A 20,353-nucleotide genomic window follows, 5' to 3' on the forward strand; every position below is an offset into this window, starting at 1 on the left:
ACACTTTGCTGGTTTTTAATTATTTTTGCGTTATGATCCGGTGAGATTTGATACATCCTGCTACATATTTGCCTTTGTAGTCAATATGTCAAAAAATTCGAAATCTTCGGGCTCTGGAGATATTAAAAGACACTTACGTGCTCAAGCTGAAACGATCAATTACGGCAATGGAAACAAAATTCTCTGAGTTGGTTACAAGCGTGGCAGATGTTGAGAAGCGGGTCGATTATCTAGAGTCATCAAAGAGGGAATTGTCTGATAATCCACTGGTGACCAAAGTTGATTTGGAACACATTCTTGAAAAACTTGAAAATCTTGAGAATAGGAGCCTTAGGAATAACATCCGAATTGTTGGAATTCCTGAGCATGAAGAGGGCAGAGATATGGTTAAATTCCTAGAAGAGCTCTTCCCGAGTCTACTCGACATAACAGACCGCAAGCTGGAAATCAAGTGAGTTCACAGAGTCCTGGCTCACAGATCCACTGAGGGAGACAGGCCCCGATCAATTCTGGCCAAATTTCTGAGATCATCCGATAAAGATCTTGTGTTGTGTGAGGAGAGGAGCAAAAGGAAAGATTTCTTGGAAGAATCACAACATTTTCTTGTTCCCAGACTTTGCGAGTTCGACAAGAGAGAAACGCGATCGATTCTCTTGAGTCTCTGAAAGAAACTCTTGCATCAATGGAAGATTGCTTTTGCCCTGATGTTTCTAGCCAAACTGAGAATAGAAATGATGGCCGGCCGCAAAGTATTCACATGTCCCAAGCAAGCACTTTCATTCATAAATACAGGTGCATCTCAATAAATTAGAATGTCATGGAAAAGTTCATTTATTTCAGTAATTCAACTCAAATTGTGAAACTCGTGTATTAAATAAATTCAATGCACACAGACTGAAGTAGTTTAAGTCTTTGGTTCTTTTAATTGTGATGATTTTGGCTCACATTTAACAAAAACCCACCAATTCACTATCTCAAAAAATTAGAATATGGTGACATGCCAATCAGCTAATCAACTCAAAACACCTGCAAAGGTTTCCTGAGCCTTCAAAATGGTCTCTCAGTTTGGTTCACTAGGCTACACAATCATGGGGAAGACTGCTGATCTGACAGTTGTCCAGAAGACAATCATTGACACCCTTCACAAGGAGGGTAAGCCACAAACATTCATTGCCAAAGAAGCTGGCTGTTCACAGAGTGCTGTATCCAAGCGTGTTAACAGTAAGTTGAGTGGAAGGAAAAAGTGTGGAAGAAAAAGATGCACAACCAACCGAGAGAACCGCAGCCTTACGATTGTCAGGCAAAATCGATTCAAGAATTTGGGTGAACTTCACAAGGAATGGACTGAGGCTGGGGTCAAGGCATCAAGAGCCACCACACACAGACACTACAGTTGTCGTATTCCTCTTGTTAAGCCACTCCTGAACCACAGAAAACATCAGAGGCGTCTTACCTGGGCTAAGGAGAAGAAGAACTGGACTGTTGCCCAGTGTTCCAAAGTCCTCTTTTCAGATGAGAGCAAGTTTTGTATTTCATTTGGAAACCAAGGTCCTAGAGTCTGGAGGAAGGGTGGAGAAGCTCATAGTCCAAGTTGCTTGAAGTCCAGTGTTAAGTTTCCACAGTCTGTGATGATTTGAGGTACAATGTCATCTGCTGGTGTTGGTCCATTGTGTTTTTTGAAAACCAAAGTCACTGCACCCATTTACCAAGAAATTTTGGAGCACTTCATGCTTCCTTCTGCTGACCAGCTTTTTAAAGATGCTGATTTCATTTTCCAGCAGGATTTGGCACCTGCCCACACTGCCAAAAGCACCAACAGTTGGTTAAATGACCATGGTGTTGGTGTGCTTGACTGGCCAGCAAACTCACCAGACCTGAACCCCATAGAGAATCTATGGGGTATTGTCAAGAGGAAAATGAGAAACAAGAGACCAAAAAATGCAGATGAGCTGAAGGCCACTGTCAAAGAAACCTGGGCTTCCATACCACCTCAGCAGTGCCACAAACTGATCACCTCCATGCCACGCTGAATTGAGGCAGTAATTAAAGCAAAAAGGAGCCCCTACCAAGTATTGAGTACATATACAGTAAATGAACATACTTTCCAGAAGGCCAACAATTCACTAAAAATGTTTTTTTTATTGGTCTTATGATGTATTCTAATTTTTTGAGATAGCTAATTGGTGGGTTTTTGTTAAATGTGAGCCAAAATCATCACAATTAAAAGAACCAAAGACTTAAACTACTTCAGTCTGTGTGCATTGAATTTATTTAATACATGAGTTTCACAATTTGAGTTGAATTACTGAAATAAATGAACTTTTCCACGACATTCTAATTTATTGAGATGCACCTGTATATTGAAGTAAGCCATTTGATGTTTCTCATGTAAGTAGACTGACTCGCTGTTCTTACTCTGGCTGTATGAGGAAGCTGGGCACCTTTTTTGTTTCTTTTTGTGTTGATTCTGCCTAGCGGCTGGATTTTGTTTTGTGGAGCGTCACTCTTTCAAGAAACATTTGCATTGACGGAAGATCGCTTTTACACTGAAGTTCCCTGCCAGTGATAAGGATGAAAGCAAAATATCTACATACCTACAACAAGTGAAGTCTTTTATAGAGTTGATGGACTGAGGAAATCATGGTGTGTTTCTTATGTGGCCTCTGAGTCAACTCGACTCGTTAAATATACACTTGACCGTCCGAGAACCCGGGATGCCTGTTTTGTTTTGTGCTGGTTCCGCCTAGCGGCTGGAGTTTGTTTTGTGGATGAACATATCTTCGGGACAGCTGTGGATGAATCTGCTTGTTCTTTGTGCTTATGCCTTCTATTGGCTGGAGTTTGTTTTATACAATTTATTTTGTTATGTAATTTTGCCTCATAAATTTGTGCAGAAGCACCGGACTTGAGCATTCCGACAGCAGAGTTGTCACGGGGGCTCTCGTAGGCGTGCATGGACTCTTTGAGTTTAGAGGGATGGACGCCGGTTGGTCCGACAATGGAATTCTCACAGTCTGAGAACAGAGGGTGCCATGAGTCCACTGGCATTGTGGAATTCTGGATTGCTTATTGAGACAAACCTTGTCCTTAATGCATCTGACATAGACTATGGCATTTATTTTGTACGTGCACATGAGACTGACACACAGGCCATCACAGTTCCAGAAAGCACTTTTAGTGTTAGTGCTGCAGAAATTGATAACCTTCAAACATTGCTCGATCCCTTACCAGATGATGGAAATTATGGCATACAGTATTACTTATTTGTTTTTAACTATCTGTCATCTCGCTACACATAATTAGAATGCACACACAAGACACAAAAGAATCCAGAGTTACAAACTTTAATAAAAAAAAATAAAAAAAAAGTTACATTTCAAAATCCATAAGACCACATTTTATCCTTTTTTTGAGATTCAAGTTAATCCTTAAAACGGTAACATTTGTTGTAAAAGTATATCGTCTGTAAATTGTTAACAGTAAACAATTATTAAAATGCTGTTTTTTGTACTTGCAGACAAAATTAGTCCTTTTTTTCACCTGAACAAAGAGTCATTACAACTTTAATTTTGAACTGTTGGCTGGCACAGCAAAAACTACGAAGTATGAAACAATTTCAGTTAGAAGTGAACTATAGCCTGCAGACAAATATGTCTATAGTGTAATATATAGAACATTTGGGAAAACAAGAAGAACTTGATCAAGAACATGATCAAGAGCAAGATTATGAATATGGATACCAAATCTAAATTTTCCCAAACCCAACTGATCCTTTAACTGCATCTGTCAGCATGTTCTCTAATTCTGTTTCATCATGTAAACCTCTTGGTAAGAAAAGCACCATTGAACAAGTTGATGCAAAAGGGAGTCTCCGGCATCCATCCTCTTGTGTGTAGAAGTCAATCTCAGCCTTTTTGGGAAAACCCAGAGGAGGAGTAGAATCAGCACTGGACATGAATATCAGAAGATCCTCAAAAGTCAGAGAAGACTCTTTTTCTCTTAAGCCCATTATAGAACATCAAGTGAAACAACAACAAATAAACCTCATAAACCAACCAGCATTATTAATCAAAATACATGAATTACACTGATGAGCCAAAACATTATGACCAGTCACATGTGAAGCGAATATCGTTTATCATCTCCTAACAAGGCCACATATTAAGGCCTGGATAGATTAGATGGTAAGCAAACAATCAGTTCTCGTAATCAACATGTTGAATGCAGGAGAAATGGGCAGGAATAAAGATCTGAGCAACTTTGACAAGGGCCAAATTGTTATGGCAAGGCGAATGGGTCAGAGTATCTCTGAAACGACAAAGCTTGTGGGTTGCTCCTGGTCAGCAGTGGTGGGAATTTACCAACAGTGGTCCAAGGAGGGACAAACCACAAACTAGCAACAGGGTGTTGGGCGCCCAAGGCTCATCGATGCACGAGGGCAACAAAGGTTATCCCATCTGGTCCGAGCAGACAGAAGGTCTACTGTGGCACAAGTCACACAAAATTTTAATGATCATTATGGGAGGAATGTGTCACAACACATCGCATAGCCGCAGACCAATCTGAGTGCCTATGATGACCCCTGTCCACCGTCAAAACGCCTACAATGGGTGTGCGAGCATCGGAACTGGACCTTGGAGCAGTGGAAGAAGGTCGCCTGGTCCGATGAGTCCTGTTTTGTTTTACATCACGTGGACGGCTGTGTACATGTGTGCCGTATACCTAGGGAAGTGATGGCACCAGGATGCACTGTGGGACGACGACAAGCCGGCGGAGGGAGTATAATGCTCTGGGCGATGTTCTGCTGGGAAACCCTGGGTCCGGCCATTCATGTGGACCTAAATTTGACACGTGCTACTTACCTAAACATTGTTGCAGACCAGGTACACCACTTCATGACAATGGTGTTCCCTGGTGGAAGTGGCCTCTTTCAGCAGGATAATGCACCCTGCCACACTGCACACGCTGTTCAGGAATGGTTTGAGGAACATGATGAAGAGTTCTAGGTGTTGCCCTGGCCTCCAAATCTCAAACCAATTGAGCATCTGTGGGATGTGCTGGACCAACACATTCGATCCACGGCGGCTCCACCTCGCAACCTACAGGACTTGAAGGATCTGCTGCTAATGTCTTGGTGCCAGATACCACAGGACACCTTCAGGGGTCTTGCAGAGTCCATGCCTTGGCGGGACGGCACTGTTTTGGCAGCACGCGAAGGACCAACAGCATATTGGTGGTCATAATGTTTTGGCTCATCGGTGTATATATCACCTACCCTGAATACTGTTGAGTAAACATTCCCAAGCAAAGATGGTCTCCTCTTCAGTCTGTCTGTGGTTGCTGCCTTCATCACTCCAGTTCACAAAAAGAAGGTCTTTTAACTCACTTCTTGACAGTGGCTTCTGTGTGTTAGTGAACAGAGGCTTGAAGGCCATCCAGTTGTTTTACACTATCTGCCAAAGGGATCCACATGAATTCATCCCTGCCTTAAACTGCAAAATCATGCTAGCAGGCCTGAGGTAACAAACAAACAAACAAACAAAATAAAGGTGCTTATTTAAATTTTAACTGCATGGCTATGAAATTGTTTGATGGCTGCATTACAGTTTCATATTGACTTAAGATATGCAGGCTTCTAATACCCAAGATAAATGAAGTGTTTAATGACCAGGCTGTAAACTCTGGGCATTTCAGGAAGACCAGCACTGTAGATCCAGGGAACCCCACATTCTGCAATCCAGTCACCAAGAGAAGCCTTCAGTGAAATTAGGTCTTCCACACTTCTGCACTGCTGGATCTAAAAAGACCAGTTTTAAACAATAGTAGATTACCATTTAATTGTTCATCAGGTTAAATATATAGGTGATAATACCTGTTGCAACTTTAACTGCACTTCATTATCTGGCAAGTCTTGAAAATCAAACACATCCAACTGCCCTTCCTGTCCATACATCAACATATATAAAGCCGAATGAAGGGCTTTAATGCCTGGGACTCCAAGAAGTAGTGACCAACCAATGAGTTTTCCACCTGTGTAAAACCGGTTCTGTTCTAAGGCTGACTGGTTGTAGGCAAAAAAAACCTGGCCTTGTTTTCCTTCAAAAATTCCAAGTGCTGACTGTGCCTCAATCATTAAGAGCCTAATGGAATTAAAATTACATTTGATAAGGAGCAGTAAATAAACATTATTTTATTTTCATCTCAATAAAAAACCAAGAGTTTTTTTACTTAGTAACATTTCAAGTAAAGTTAGAATTAGGTTTAAATGTATGTACCAAATAAAAACTTAAGGGCACAAACTGCAGTATACAGAATAAGATGTACAATTTGTTTTAGTTTGAGCATTTCTACCTTTTAGAAAGGTAATTCAATATTTCTTGTTTGTTTAAATAAAATGATTCAATAAAAACATACTGTAAATTTCAAAACAATACTTTTTCCATAGTCTCCCAAGTTGTTACTCCCTAGTATCATACCTACAGTATCAAGAAACAAACTGTCTAAAACTTCAGGGTCAGAGAGAGGGTGAAACATGTCTAGCTTGAATCCATGTGTATGTGAATGTTCTTTAGCCCTTACAATTTTTCAAGAAACAACATTTAAACCACCTTTTTTTTTTTTTTTTTTTTCAGGCTAGTGATACAAGTGTTTAAACCAACCTAAAAAACTCTCTTTGTGGCCCACCATGATCTTCAGCAGACTCTCCAACAAACTCAATTCGTGGAGTTCTGTGCCAAGCAAAATAGGTCTTTGACAGAGCTTGACAGGCACTGTGGAGAATTTTTGACCGTCTTGCAGCAACAGTGGCACAATTTTGTGTGTCAAGATGGTCTTTCTGGAATGATGTCAGAATGTCAGCCAAATCTTCTGCTTCTTAAAAGTTTGAGACATACCAGAATATTATTATTATTATTTGGTATACATTTCACGCAAAGTGCCTGTTTAGTACTGTATGTACTCACAGTGTCTGAATTGGTGTATCATAACATTCATAACATAACAGGTTCTTCTTCCTCTGTGTCTGTTAGAACCATGAATTCCTCCCTTAAAAATGAGAAATTGAAAAATAATTAAAAAAAAAAAAAAGAATTCGGTCATTATTTACACACTGTCAAGTCGTTTCAAACCTGTATGGAATTCTTTCAGGTAGCAACATGATATAATAATAATAATAATAATAATAATAATAATAGTAATAATAATAATAAGATAAACCCATTCTGAACTTCAGTGCTTGAACTTCATTTGCTGGTGCTATAACTCTGTGGTTCACCAAAAACATTTGACATAGCACAGAGATATCGCAAGATCACCTTTAAGTGACAAATTTAAAGTACAGTTAGCTATTGCCTCAAGTGCCTCTGATTTCACTAACTAAAATGGAAAAGGTAAAAATATATAGAAAATATATACACATTTTAGGAGAAAAATGTTTACAGTGGGAATTTACAAGGGAATCTGATTCTTTTGATATATGTGAAATTGTGCCAAAATATACAATACTCTGGATAATCTGGAGTTCCTGTATTCACCCATTCATAGATCACAGGACTGTCCTAAAAATGTTTTATATACTTTCAGAAATTATAAAAATATCATATTTTTTCATGAAATTTTATGAGATATCATAATTGTTATATATCATTATTAGAAGCATCATTACAAATGTTGATGATAATAAATGTTACAAACTTAACAGATGCAAATTTAAGGGCAGCAGCAGTTACCTGGATCAAAAGTGTACAGGTAGATGTCAGTGGGACCAGTGATGACTGTTGTACTATGAGAGCACTGTGGTGTGCTTTGTTCCAGTGATGAGGTTGTGGTTGTAGAGTGGATCTATAGTGTGGCAACAGCTGCATCCTCGGACAGTGGCTGAGGTGTAGAAATTGGTCGAATTTCCAATGGCATACTAGTTGTTGCATGAAACAGCAGAGGTGTTGTTGTTTCTTGGAGCTGGAATGTGACTGTATCCACTGTCTGGACTGAGGATGTTGCTGATCTCTCTGGTGATGATGGTGGCTGGGCATGTGTTGGACAAGCAGCAGTAGTCTGGGCAAGTGATGTTGCTTCAGCTGAAGTTTGGACCTGTGATAAGTTCTAAAGAGAACATTTATATTTATTAATTTGACAGATGCTTTTATCCAAAGTGACTTACATTGCATTCAAGATACACATTTTTATCAAGTTTATGCATTCCATGGAAATCAAACCCATGATTTCAGCATTGCTAGTGCTATGCTCTATTGTTACAGTAAAGAAGTAGGAGCACATAGATGTACACATAAAATGTAAAGACTAATACATGGCTATTAGCAACATTAAAATCTAAACCTGGCATTCAGGCTTACATTGCATGGTCTTTATTATTAAACGGCTTGTTATTAAATAAAATATTTTCAGATTCCTTTTAAAATGCCCATTTTTCCAAAATCAAATATCATTTCTGAATGTTATTCATAGATAAACAAGTATAATTTTATTTATACAGCAAAATAACTTTCTGTGCAAAGCAGTCTATTCTCTTAGAATAAATGATCCTACCTGATCAGGCTGAGACAAGTCAACAGAAGGTCGTGCATAGATGAGTCTGTCTTTAAAAAGCATGAAGAGTACTGTTCCAGTCAGTTCAACTCCAGGTTCCAGCATAGGTTTGACCAGCCGTGTGTTTAAAGATCTCAACATCTCCAGTCTTAAAATTAAAAATGAAGGTGAATTACTCGCAGAATACAAACTGAATAAGTGTCTTTACATTTTAACCTTCACCCACTCCCTGGCGTACTGTGGGGTCAAAAATATATTAAGCACTAAGCAGCAGAATGTTATTTTTATCACCATTATCTTTTACTGTACAGACAAAAGATGCAATGAAAGTGAATTAAAATTCAGAAAGATTAAAATTCTGCTTAACATCTCCTTTTGTCTTCCATGCATAGAAGGACATAAAGGTTTGGAAGAACATAAATGACAAAATTTCCATTTTGAGGGGAACTATCCCTTTAATTTTTTAATTCAATCTTTTATTCAAGTTATTCTGTTAATAACAAAATGTGTTATGAAAATAATGTTATTAAAATACATATGTACAACCTATAAACAGTGGGCCATTTTATGTACTTACTCAATGTTGTGTTGAAGTTTTGATTCATAAATAGAACAAATATGCTGCAAGACCTGTTCGGAATTCCAACGTTTTTGGAATTGTACTCCACTTATAATGCAACCATTATTTAGGAGTTGGACTCTTGTCATTCCCCTAGGGACGACAGATGTTTCCGGGGAGGTCAAAAGACATACTTCTCTAAAGAATGGACCACCTGTGTTTCTTTGGCGTCTAAAGTACATAAGTAAATGCAATTATACACTTGCATTTTTATTAAATGATTCAGAAATGACAACATATTTAAGACAGTTAAGTAATCGATTATAACAACATCTGTGACCTAATGCAAATACTTCGCTAACTGAATTACTTCTAAGAATCTTTTTACCTTCTTCGCATGTTCACGGATCCACGTGAGGCCTCACCACAGAAGTTCTGTGAGAACTTAAATGCTGGTGTTGCTGGTCTGGTTTGTGTCAACATTTGACGGTTAAAAAGCCTTCTACTCTCATTTTGTGAATTACTTCCCGACTCCTAGAGCTTCATCAATTTTATTCAAAATGTCTGGACTACTTAATACCGTTTCCACAATGCGCCTAGCCATTTGACCTCACTGATTTCCATTGTCTTTATAATAGCAGAGATTTATGGGTAAAATTGAAACTTCTGGGGCCAAATGAACTGATGGCTCAGTTGGTTTGCGCTGCGCCGTTTAAATTGGTCAGCGCAGCGCTGGTGAGTTTGGTCCACGCCATGCCGTCCGTTGGGTTGCGCTAGCAAACCCAGCTAACACACAATGTACTTTTTGGTAATTTCATGACTTACTTACTGGCAACCTAACTACAATGTCGGTAATTTCATTACCATCAAATTGCCAACTCACAACGTCATCATTACGGGCTCCTAATGTTGCAAGATGACCAAGAACGTTCCAGTTATGTAATATATTCGTAATTTTGTGTGCAATTGTATGACAGTTACTGGCAATGAGACTGCAATGTCCCAGGCCCGTAATTTCACCACCTTTCAAGTAATAACTCAAGACAAATTGCATTTGTTTGTTTTTTGTTGCTGTAGCAGTTGAATAACACCAAGTTTTGTACATCAGTATGTTTGGAAGTCTAAGAGGACAGTTACATTTTTACAAAAAGGGGTCATATTAAATAAAATATTAATAGGAATGTATTTCATGCGTCCTTTGTTTTGTATCCGTTTGCTTTACGGTCTCGGATTAATTATTCGGACATTACAGTTTTGAATCCTCTGCTACAGAATATAAACCACAATTTGGGAGTCACATGTCAAATTCCTATGCTATGTGAGTGTCCTATGGATAAAGTCAAAACACACACATATATTAAACTTTATGAAGGTACTTTATTTAGACCAGGATACACAATTTCTATATCAAACAGGCTTCTTAAAGGTTGCAATATATTTAACACTTGATGTGATCCACATAATTGTTTGCTACAGTTGTGTAATGCTTTGTAGCTCAACTCACAAAAATGGCCTACTTAACCCCCTATTATCTGGCCTAAATTTAGGCAATGAATATGATCTTCACATGTAAGAGTGGCCACTGACATTGCATTCCCCCACACATTAATGGTTAAAGAATATAAAGATTTCACTCACATTTGGAAGACGCAGGGACCATCACACCAACAAATAGTAAATAAATAACAACTAAGACAAAACAAGTGTACAACTATTATCCATAGGTGATTCACAAATATAAATAATTCTATTTTTGGATTCATACACTTTAACTTTACATTGGATCAGGCCAATAACCAAATTCAGTTATTGACCCATCAACTAATGGGTATTTGCACATCACCCGTGAGTGAAGTTCATGCTATGTATTCAAAAAGGTTAAATAAATAGTTCACCCTGAACTGAAAATTGAAGTTTACTTAACCTCATTTTGTACAGAACCCATATTAGTTGTTTTTTTTTCTGCCATAAAACACAAAATGAGATGTTAGTCAGAGATTCCAAGATTATATTTAATCTTGGTTAGTGCTTTATACCATCAAAAAAAAAGAGAGAGAAACACACACCATAAAAGTATAAGGTAGTTATACAAATTGGATGGTAAATGCCAGTTCTCCTGAAGCCATTGCTTAATGAGAGAAACAGATCAAAATGTAATTCTTGTTCTCTGAATATGATCTCCTCTCCCAAAATGACTGAAAGCTACAACAGTGGAAGAGATTATCAGATAATAATGACTTGGTTTTGGTCCATTCCTTACAAAATGCAATCACGTGGCTTGGAATATAAAGCACCTATATGCTGAAACAGAACCCCAGAGATTCTCTGAATTCTGCAGTGAATTAATGCGATTGTTGTGTATTCTTCCCTTTTAAGTTTAAAGTTTGCTACATGTGTGATGTTTTAATTCATGACTTTCGTAAGTAACGTATTGCCACATTTCCAGGACGTACGGGTTTAGCGTAACTGCCTATTCACTAAGTGAATCCAGCGGAGCAATCAATCCGCGTGCTCTCACTCGTGCCGTTCTCATGTGCAAGATAAAGTTTGTGACACAGTAAGTTTATGGTTTATTTGTTATTGATAGCACAGATTGTTGATGGCAATTGTTATATGTATAATCATGATGTTGATGTTTAGCAAGCTTTTGAGTGTGATTGTACCCTGTATATGGAGCGGATTAGCTGCTCGTACTAATAGTGTTTAAAAGTTTATTACATTTAAGTGTAACATTTGTCAACGTGATAATACCCTGCTCTGTTCGTCATTATTACGGCCTGTATTAATGATGCAGTTCAATATCTATATATAATTCATATTTTGTCATCCTTATTACACTGTGCAGTTTGTCATTATTGCAAACTCGTATACTGGTATATTTCTCGGGTTATATTTCATGTATCAGGGCATTTTACAGAGTGGTTTATAATTGAGTTTGTAATCTGTTAAGTTGATTATATTTAGACAATGAGTATTTATTTCTGTTATTTTATTTATTTCAGAAAACTACCTCAAATACACTACAATGTATATATGGTCATTCTTGTGCAATAAACGGCCAAACTCTAACTGATGACTCAGACTACCTGACCAGAGTTCTGAAATGGTCAGTAACAATCACCGTCATTCAGTGGGGCAATCCCCAATAGCGATGATGGAACAACACGTGGGTGAGTAAACGACAATTTTCATTTTTGGTAAACTATCCCTTGAAGTGGTCCAACCATGTGATGGAGCATTTAGTACCATTATCTCCCAGCACAGTGGGGAAAAGGACAAAATAAATCAGTATAATAGGCTACAAGGTCAACAATTGGAATGTCAGCATTGGTGCATGTATGGAAATGACACAAAGAAAATCTCCTGTGAAAAGAAAAAAGGAGGCAGGTAAGTATGTTTTGCTTGACTGGCCAACTGTTAATCATTAATTATCCTGCTATGATGCACATGAAAAACAGATGAGTTCAAATTCCATTTGCTTATTTGTAGATGCAAAATGATACAAGAGAGCAAGAGCACAAAAGTAGTACTGCAATGACCAGTGAAATTATGTATGTCCCGATGTGGTGCCATTATTCTGAAATATTTGACTGGTGAATACTATTATTCCACTGAGCCATGTAAAGAGACTTTAGTCCATTAAATAATTCCTTGTATTTTCTACAAAACTCCATGCTGTGTAAATCAAAACTGGTAAATATTAAGATATTATGATTCTAAAAATAACAGATTACATTTTAGAAAGCCATAATGAGGCACTGCTCAATCCTCTGGCTGCATTCACACTGCAAGGCTTAATTTAATGAACAGGGGCCGGTTGCAAGAAACACCTTAAGTTAAGAAACCCCTTAGTGGCAATACACTTACAACTATAACTAAGGGTTTTCTTAGCTTAAACTTTTGGCCATAATTTTTTTTTTTTTTGGTCCACTTTTTTTGTTTACTTAAAACTAGAGCTGTCAAATGATTACAATAATTAATTGCATGTTTTTTGTAGTTAATTTCATTGAAAATTAAAAAAAAGAAAAGAAAAATCCTATAAAATAATAATAATAATAATAATAATAACAATAATAACAACAACAACATCAAATAGTATGCAAAAACAACAACAACAGCATGTGCAGTGCATTCACATTTTCCCAAGGGATTCTTTTTGTTTGTTCTCTACGAGGGTAAAACGGTGAAGAGATTGAAGCTGGATCCATTCATAGCACGGCTCTCTGAAATACTCTATTCTAATTGGTCAACTGATCCAAGCAGGCCGTGGCGCAAAATCTGAACTGCACGAGCCTGATGTCGAGACTTCATCCGTTACTAACGGCATCCTCTGACTGAGAAAGAATACAATTCTGCTTTTTCCGACTCTTATATTTGTTGTCTTGTTTAGAAAACCTATACAATGTTAAATTATTTCCATAATAACGTTCTCTGTATATATTATCTACTTTTTCGTTGTACATAGTTCTACTTTTATTTTTTGTACATAGTTACCGAGTTGATTCAATAATCAAGGTGAGTGTATGAAATCGCCCTCTAGACCCTCATTCACTATTCCCTACATTTATCCACTAATATAGTCCACTTGAATGAGTGAATGAAAATGAGCGAGTGAATTCGGACACCGAGTGGACCAGAAGGCCTGTGTGTCATCCATACCTGCTCACATAGAAAATAGACTGTAAACTTTTGGGTAGTTAATGTTTGCTGTGGCGAGACGCGGGAATTAATTCTAGTCTGGTCTGGTTGTACACTCGTTATTGCAGTGCATTATGGGATTGAATGGCTGTATAACCTATGGAGATTAGTACAAACAAAATATTAGAAAAATTACCAATTTATTTATATTTTAAAGCAAATGTATTTCCTTTCTACACAAAATAATGGTTTTGACTATTCTTACTGTTACTATGGCCTACTCTGGCTCAATGATGATAGGCTGTCTGTGTGAAGCGTCGATGTCAGTCACTGACTATAGATTTTTTATTCATCCAGGTCATTAAAAGACATTAAAGATGTGAGGTAATAAACCAACAGCGTTTCACTTAAAGTTAATTTACATTGACTCTCCTCCCCTCACAAATCGTAAATACACTTCAATATACACTTCAATAAATAAATAAACGGACACTTACCTGCTTCAGTCTCATCAGCAGTCAAAACACCAAGCGCTTGCACAACATCCGCAACCTGTAAGAACGACACAAGACTGTACAATCAAGAGTTCTCGTTTATTTTACTACTACTGTCACAAGCATAAGCATGCTTCTGTTTCGTAGCTGCGTTTGGTCATTCCAAGGAGTTCTTGCGCATTCGGGCTCGTGCATGTGCCGTGATGTCATTAACTGGAGACTAGAATACAAGTTTAAATATTAGGCTTTTAGGAACCCTCCTAAAAAAATAAATAAAAAATAATAAATTTTAAAAAAATACCATCGCTCACTGGAAAAATATGTATTATAAAGTAATGAAATACTTCCGATTTAAATGTTTCTTGCTACAAAAAATCATCAGAAAACGTAACTGCAAAGCCGCAGCTGCAAACATTATTTGTATTTGCATCAGTAACAATGTGTAGAGAAAAAGCAAGTACATAATACAGCAGTCTATAGAAAATGAAAAAGTAAAGGAATTTGTATAAAACTAATTTAAAAATACATTAAGCATTAAGCATTTGTCATTGTATTGTAAATGTCATTGTAAAACTCTTAATTCATAGAGCAACCTGGGTATCCAATTCCAAGTGAAAAGCAATGCTGTTGACCAGTTGCTGAAGATTTTTCAGCAACATGGCCACACAGATCTTCCATCCTCTGCTCGTACTCTGCTGAAAACACCTAGGCATGTAGCGACAATACAGAAATCTGGATTGGAATATTTACACTACCCATTGCATCAAAAGTTTCTGGACTGCCTGGAGAAGTACCCTGTTGAAGAGCTACAGGACCATGACACAATTAATCTGTCATTCAACATTGATGGCCTACCATTGTTTAAGAGCTCAGGGAAAGTTATGTGGCCTGTCCTCTGTGCCATCCACCTGAATCCCATTTTTCCCTACAACATTAACTTGTGGAAACAAGCGGCCAAATGATCTGCATTTCTTGGACGATGTTGTAGCAGACCTCAAAGACCTCCTGTCTAGTGGCATTCAATGCAAAGGAAAAAAAATACAGCGTAAATGTTCTCTGCATCGTTTGTGATGCTCCAGCAAAAGCCTTCGTCCGCGGCACAAAGCTGTGCTCTGGATATTATGGCTGCGATAAATGTGACCAAAAAGGCGAATGGTTAATAAAGTCACCTTTCAGGACACTGAAAGCCTTACTCTTCGCACAAATGCATCATTCAGAAGCCAGGTTCAGCCCGAGCATCAAAACAACAGTACACCGTTGGTCCAGCTATCCAATGATATGATCAAAAGCTTCTCAATTGATTATATGCATCAGGCATGCCTGGGGGTGATGAAAAGGCTTCTTCTTAGTTGGACCAGTGGAGCAAGAGGAGTCAGGCTCTCCACCACCCAAAAACGAGGTAAGCAATTGGCTTCTTCAACTACCAAGTGAAATCCCATCCATCTTCACTCGCATGCCTCAAAGCCTGGGTGAGCTGGAGAGGTGGAAGGCAACAGAATTCCGCCAATTCGTGCTCTATACGGGCAAGCTGATGCTGAAAGGAATCCTTGGGGATGACCTGTATCATCATTTCCTGACCTTCAGCATGGTCATGTGCTTGTTAGTCTTCCCAACACTAGTCAAGAGGCATTCAGAGTATGCAAGAAACCTGCTCCACTACTTTGTCAGTAGAGGTCTCTATGGAAGCAACAGAGGACACAAATGGTAAAAATAAAAATAAATGCAGTTTACTGAACTCGTAGGAGACAGTCAATAAGTTTATTGAATTGAGCATACACACACAAAAACACCCTTGGCCTATGTATTACAAGTTATTTGTATACTACAGATATGAGACAAACAGGCTTGCTACTATAATACACACACAACTTTAAATTCAAATAACTCAAGTTATACATAGACCAAGGGTGTTGTTTTTGGCTCATCCAACTAGCTGCTGTTTTTGTGTGTGCACTTCCAAGATAAGAAACTGATTGTCTCCAAGTTTAGTAAACTGCAAATATCAATCCCAGCACAAGTGGTGTGTTGCAATGCAACAAATTAACAGTGTTGCATCCTAATGTTCAAAGGGTCATATTATCTTCTTTAAACAGAAAACTTCCTTCCTCTTTTTTTCAAACTTACTGGTTTTGACGTAATATTAAAACATACTGTAAAAACTCAAATGTAGTTAAGTCTATCTACTTGTACAACAGAAAATGTTCTGATGTTACCTTTTCAGAGGAGAGACAACCATGGGCAAGGTCTTCCAGGGATGCCTCAATGCCAAAAGAGCTTAAAGGTAAAAGACACAAGAGACCAAATTCATTGAAATGCAATCAAAAATAAGTACATCACTGTATTTACCTCTTATCCTTAGGTTAAAGGAATAGCTCACCCAAAAATTATCATTCTTATCATTTACTCAACCTTAATGTTGTCTCAAACTTATGACTTTCTTTCTACCCCCAGAACACAAAGTTTGTTTTAATATTTTGGAGATATGATGTGAATATATCTTTATATTGCAAGTGAATGGTGACCAAACTTTCAAGCACCAGAAAAGTACAGAAAGTCACCATAATGGTAATCCACAGGTCTCCAGTGGTTTAATCCATGTCTTCTGAGGCAATATGGTCAATTTTGGGTGAGAAACATACCAAAACATAACTCCTTTTTCACTAATTAAATTTTGCCATTGCAGCCTCTAAGCACGGTCATAATTCCATGTGACGCATGTACAAAGTGCTAGGAAGTGTAGTTGAAATTATGATCATTCTTAGAGACTATATTGGCAAGATATACAGTGAATAAGTAGTTACCAAGTTCGGTGCCAAGTCTATTTTTGCGGCGCTGCTTATGCTGAATTAAAGTGACAATGACATTGTTCATGGCCAAAACGAACATTGGTTGATCAGAAAAACTAGCAATTTCACTATAAAAGCATATAAATGAAGTCTATTGTGTTTCACACATTCACCATATGACTTTCAGCACTGTGTAAAACAAAAACAAAAAAATGAACACACTATTGCCAGTAGTTGCTCCAGTAAAATGGAGGACATAGACAGAGCTTAAACAGGTTAGAGCTCAATAATTATTAGGCACACACTCGAGCTGTGGGGATCATATTACTCCTGGATTATGGCTCATTTCCACACTGCATATGCTCTGCCTATGTGCTGCTCACGTGTCCAGTGTGAAACGAGCGTATCTTGTGAAAGTCTATGGTTATAGTGCCATTTAGCATTCAAGAACAGAAAATGCATGTTGCTGAGGAGAGAGGGCCTCAGCCAGCCAACAGTGAGATGTAACTGAATGTGTAAAGGTAAAACGTAAATTTGCTTATAAAAGTAGTAATGCAACATTGCAAAGCATAAAACTAAAATTAAATTTGCAATTGACCAAATGTGTTTCATAAAATGAAATTGCTGGCAAATATTTTATAGCCAAATTATGTTAAAATGGCTTAATGATACTGTTAACTGTGGTTACCTTCATGCCATAACTTGTGGTATTTCCTCAGACTCACCATCTCAGCCTTATTGGTGGGGCCAATCCAGGAGAGTGTGTAAGGAGGGTCATGTGGGCTGTAGCAACCAATATTGTCTGGAGCCATTACAGCCTACTGGGGAAGCGGGAAAAGTTGCCTCTGATTGGAACAACTGTGTGCAAAATTATCAAACGTGAGTCAGTTTTCGGTTTATGAAAAAGAGATAGACAGTGATAGATAGACAAATTAAACAGTATAGATAAACAGATAAACTGAACAGTGGAAATAATAAATAGCTAGCTTTAAGTCATCATTTACCTGCCCTAATGTCATTTTAAACCTGTATGACTTTCCCTCTTCTGCGGAAAACAAAAATGTATTTTGTCCATACAATGAAAGCCAGTGGGGTCCAAAACAGCATGTTATTTTGGACCGCATTTACTTTCATTGCATAGACAAAAAAAAAAAAAAAAATATCTTCCAAATATCTTCTCGTGTTCTGCAAAAGAATGAAAGTCAGAGGATTAAAATAACATAAGGGTGATTAAATGATGACAATTTTCATTTTTGGGTGAACTATTCCTTTAAGATATTTCTGAAATCATATAACTTTCTGTAAAGCTGCTTTGAAATTGTGTATTGTGAAAAGTGCTAAAATAAATATGACTTGACATGTGGTTGTGTCTTTAGTCTGTACTGAACTCACCCTTCAAGGGAAAACCTCCACCTATGACAGCTGTCAATAACCCCTCAAGTCACATTCTGTAGGCGTATTGCACATGCACACAATACATTCACTTGGTCGGGTTCACATAGTCCTAGATTATATGGCGTATAACGTGCACAAATGATCATCACTCAAGGTGCATTTACGGCATTCTCGTGTATGTATAAATATAATTGAGAAGAAAACACAATTTACTTGCTTCAAAAGATGTATACAACTACGAACAATTACACAAGAACACAAACTAGGCAACATGCACGCCACTTTCTAAAAAAGCACATGTAATTCGACTTGCCTCTGTAACATTTATAATCTATGTAACAATTATAATAAATTGTTTCACTGAAGTGCTAAATAATGTGCATTTAAAGGTTAAAATGAAAAACACTCACCTGTTCCTTTTCATTTTGTTAACAGGGCCGACTAAATGAAGATATGGAGGAGTAGCTTCAACTGCACAATTCCTCGTTTAAGCTTCCTTGTTGTTTATTTGAATGTTTACCTGTTTGTTTAATACTGTTTTGAGCACTATATTGTTTTTTATTCATATATTTTATCCATGACGTTGCGACGACAAACAGGCATGTCACAAAATTACGTTGTGACGACGAATCCAGGAATTTCACTTTTCCGGTTGTCACGACGTAACCACTTACGTTGCCACGACTAAAGTTTCTTAATCAGATTACGTTGCCGTTACGTAATGGTCACGTAATTTGGCTATCTGGAAAACACATCCTCTCTGCGATGTCGAGTTGGCCGCGCCGCTCGGTCCATTGAGCTGCGCAGATGACAGGTCAGCGCTGCGCGAGCTCTGTAACACCGCGCCGTTTCGTCCCACATTTGGGGTGTTTGGCTTTCCCATAGTAATCTGTGTGAACCTCAGGGGAGAATGAACTGCTTTCCGAACCACAGTGTTTTGATGGCTGAAAATGTGCAGGAATCATTAAATCAGACGCAACATTTCCGGCTCGACAGGAGCCGACCACTCAAGGCTGAGCTCATTGATCACCCGCGCAATGATGGAGTAACTCGTATTAATGGCCAGTGTGCACTCCTCAGTCTCGCTGGGGAGAAGGGCTGCAATATCCTCCATGGACCATTCTCCCATGTCTGATGCTGCGAGAGACATGACCTCATTATCATCAGACCCACCGAATACAACACTCTGCTTATTCTTAGAGCAGTGTTTCCCAACTACTGTGCTGTGAAAAATTGTCAGGTGAGCCGTGGAAAATTTTCAAATTCCACAAAATAAATAAATGCATGAATTTATAATTGCATCCAAACTCCTCACCTTTCGGAGAAAGTTGCCGTTTTGAAAATTTCACGTATTGGCTATATTTGGCCAAACAAAATAATTCTACTTTACCCTTAATCTATATAGAATAAACTCTTTCAAACGAGTATATGGGTGGCTCTGAAAAGAGCCTTTGGGTGCAGCTGAAAGCTTCATGACACTTTACTTGGAGCTGGTGTACTTGGTGACAGCCTTTGTCCCCTCAGACACGGCGTGTTTGGCCAGTTCACCGGGCAGCAGCAGACGCACGGCGGTCTGAATCTCTCTCGATGTGATGGTGGAGCGCTTGTTGTAGTGAGCGAGACGAGACGACTCACCGGCGATGCGCTCGAAGATGTCGTTGACGAAAGAGTTCATGATGCCCATCGCCTTGGAGGAGATCCCGGTGTCAGGATGAACCTGCTTCAAGACTTTGTATACGTAGATAGCGTAACTCTCCTTCCTAGACTTCCTGCGCTTCTTTCCTCCCTTACCGGTGGCCTTCGTGACGGCCTTCTTGGATCCCTTCTTTGGGGCGGACTTCGCTGGTTCAGGCATGATAACACAATGAAATAATTTCAAAGTACAATTTTTGAGCGACACACAAGCACAATTATCCTCTCCTATATGCTAATTTCAC

General features: G+C 38.3%; 1 protein-coding gene across 10 annotated transcripts in view; it reads right to left on the minus strand.

Moving 5' to 3' along the window:
* LOC127442239 (uncharacterized) overlaps positions 1-20,284 on the minus strand; it is an 89,104-nt gene extending 68,820 nt beyond the window's left edge. The window contains exons 1-10 of one of the 10 annotated variants that reach the window (XR_007897458.1): positions 18,827-20,284; positions 17,747-18,525; positions 16,449-16,509; positions 14,239-15,912; positions 8,545-8,692; positions 7,728-8,100; positions 6,963-7,044; positions 6,660-6,873; positions 5,643-5,797; positions 3,381-5,514 (exon numbers count right to left, since the gene is read on the minus strand). Coding sequence is in view for 3 of the 10 variants with exons in the window: in XM_051700120.1 (XP_051556080.1) it covers positions 14,239-14,293; positions 16,449-16,509; positions 17,747-17,799 (169 nt within the window). In the remaining 7 variants the exon portion in view is untranslated. Of the gene's footprint in view, positions 1-3,380; positions 5,515-5,642; positions 5,798-6,659; positions 6,874-6,962; positions 7,045-7,727; positions 8,101-8,544; positions 8,693-10,481; positions 12,467-14,238; positions 15,913-16,448; positions 16,510-17,746; positions 18,797-18,826 lie in introns of those variants that run through there. The other 9 variants (XR_007897464.1, XR_007897463.1, XR_007897462.1 and 6 more) reach the window with 9 other exon arrangements.
* Positions 20,285-20,353: the final 69 nt, after the last annotated feature.

Source organism: Myxocyprinus asiaticus, chromosome 1, assembly GCF_019703515.2.
Source record: "Myxocyprinus asiaticus isolate MX2 ecotype Aquarium Trade chromosome 1, UBuf_Myxa_2, whole genome shotgun sequence".
NCBI lineage: Eukaryota > Metazoa > Chordata > Actinopteri > Cypriniformes > Catostomidae > Myxocyprinus > Myxocyprinus asiaticus.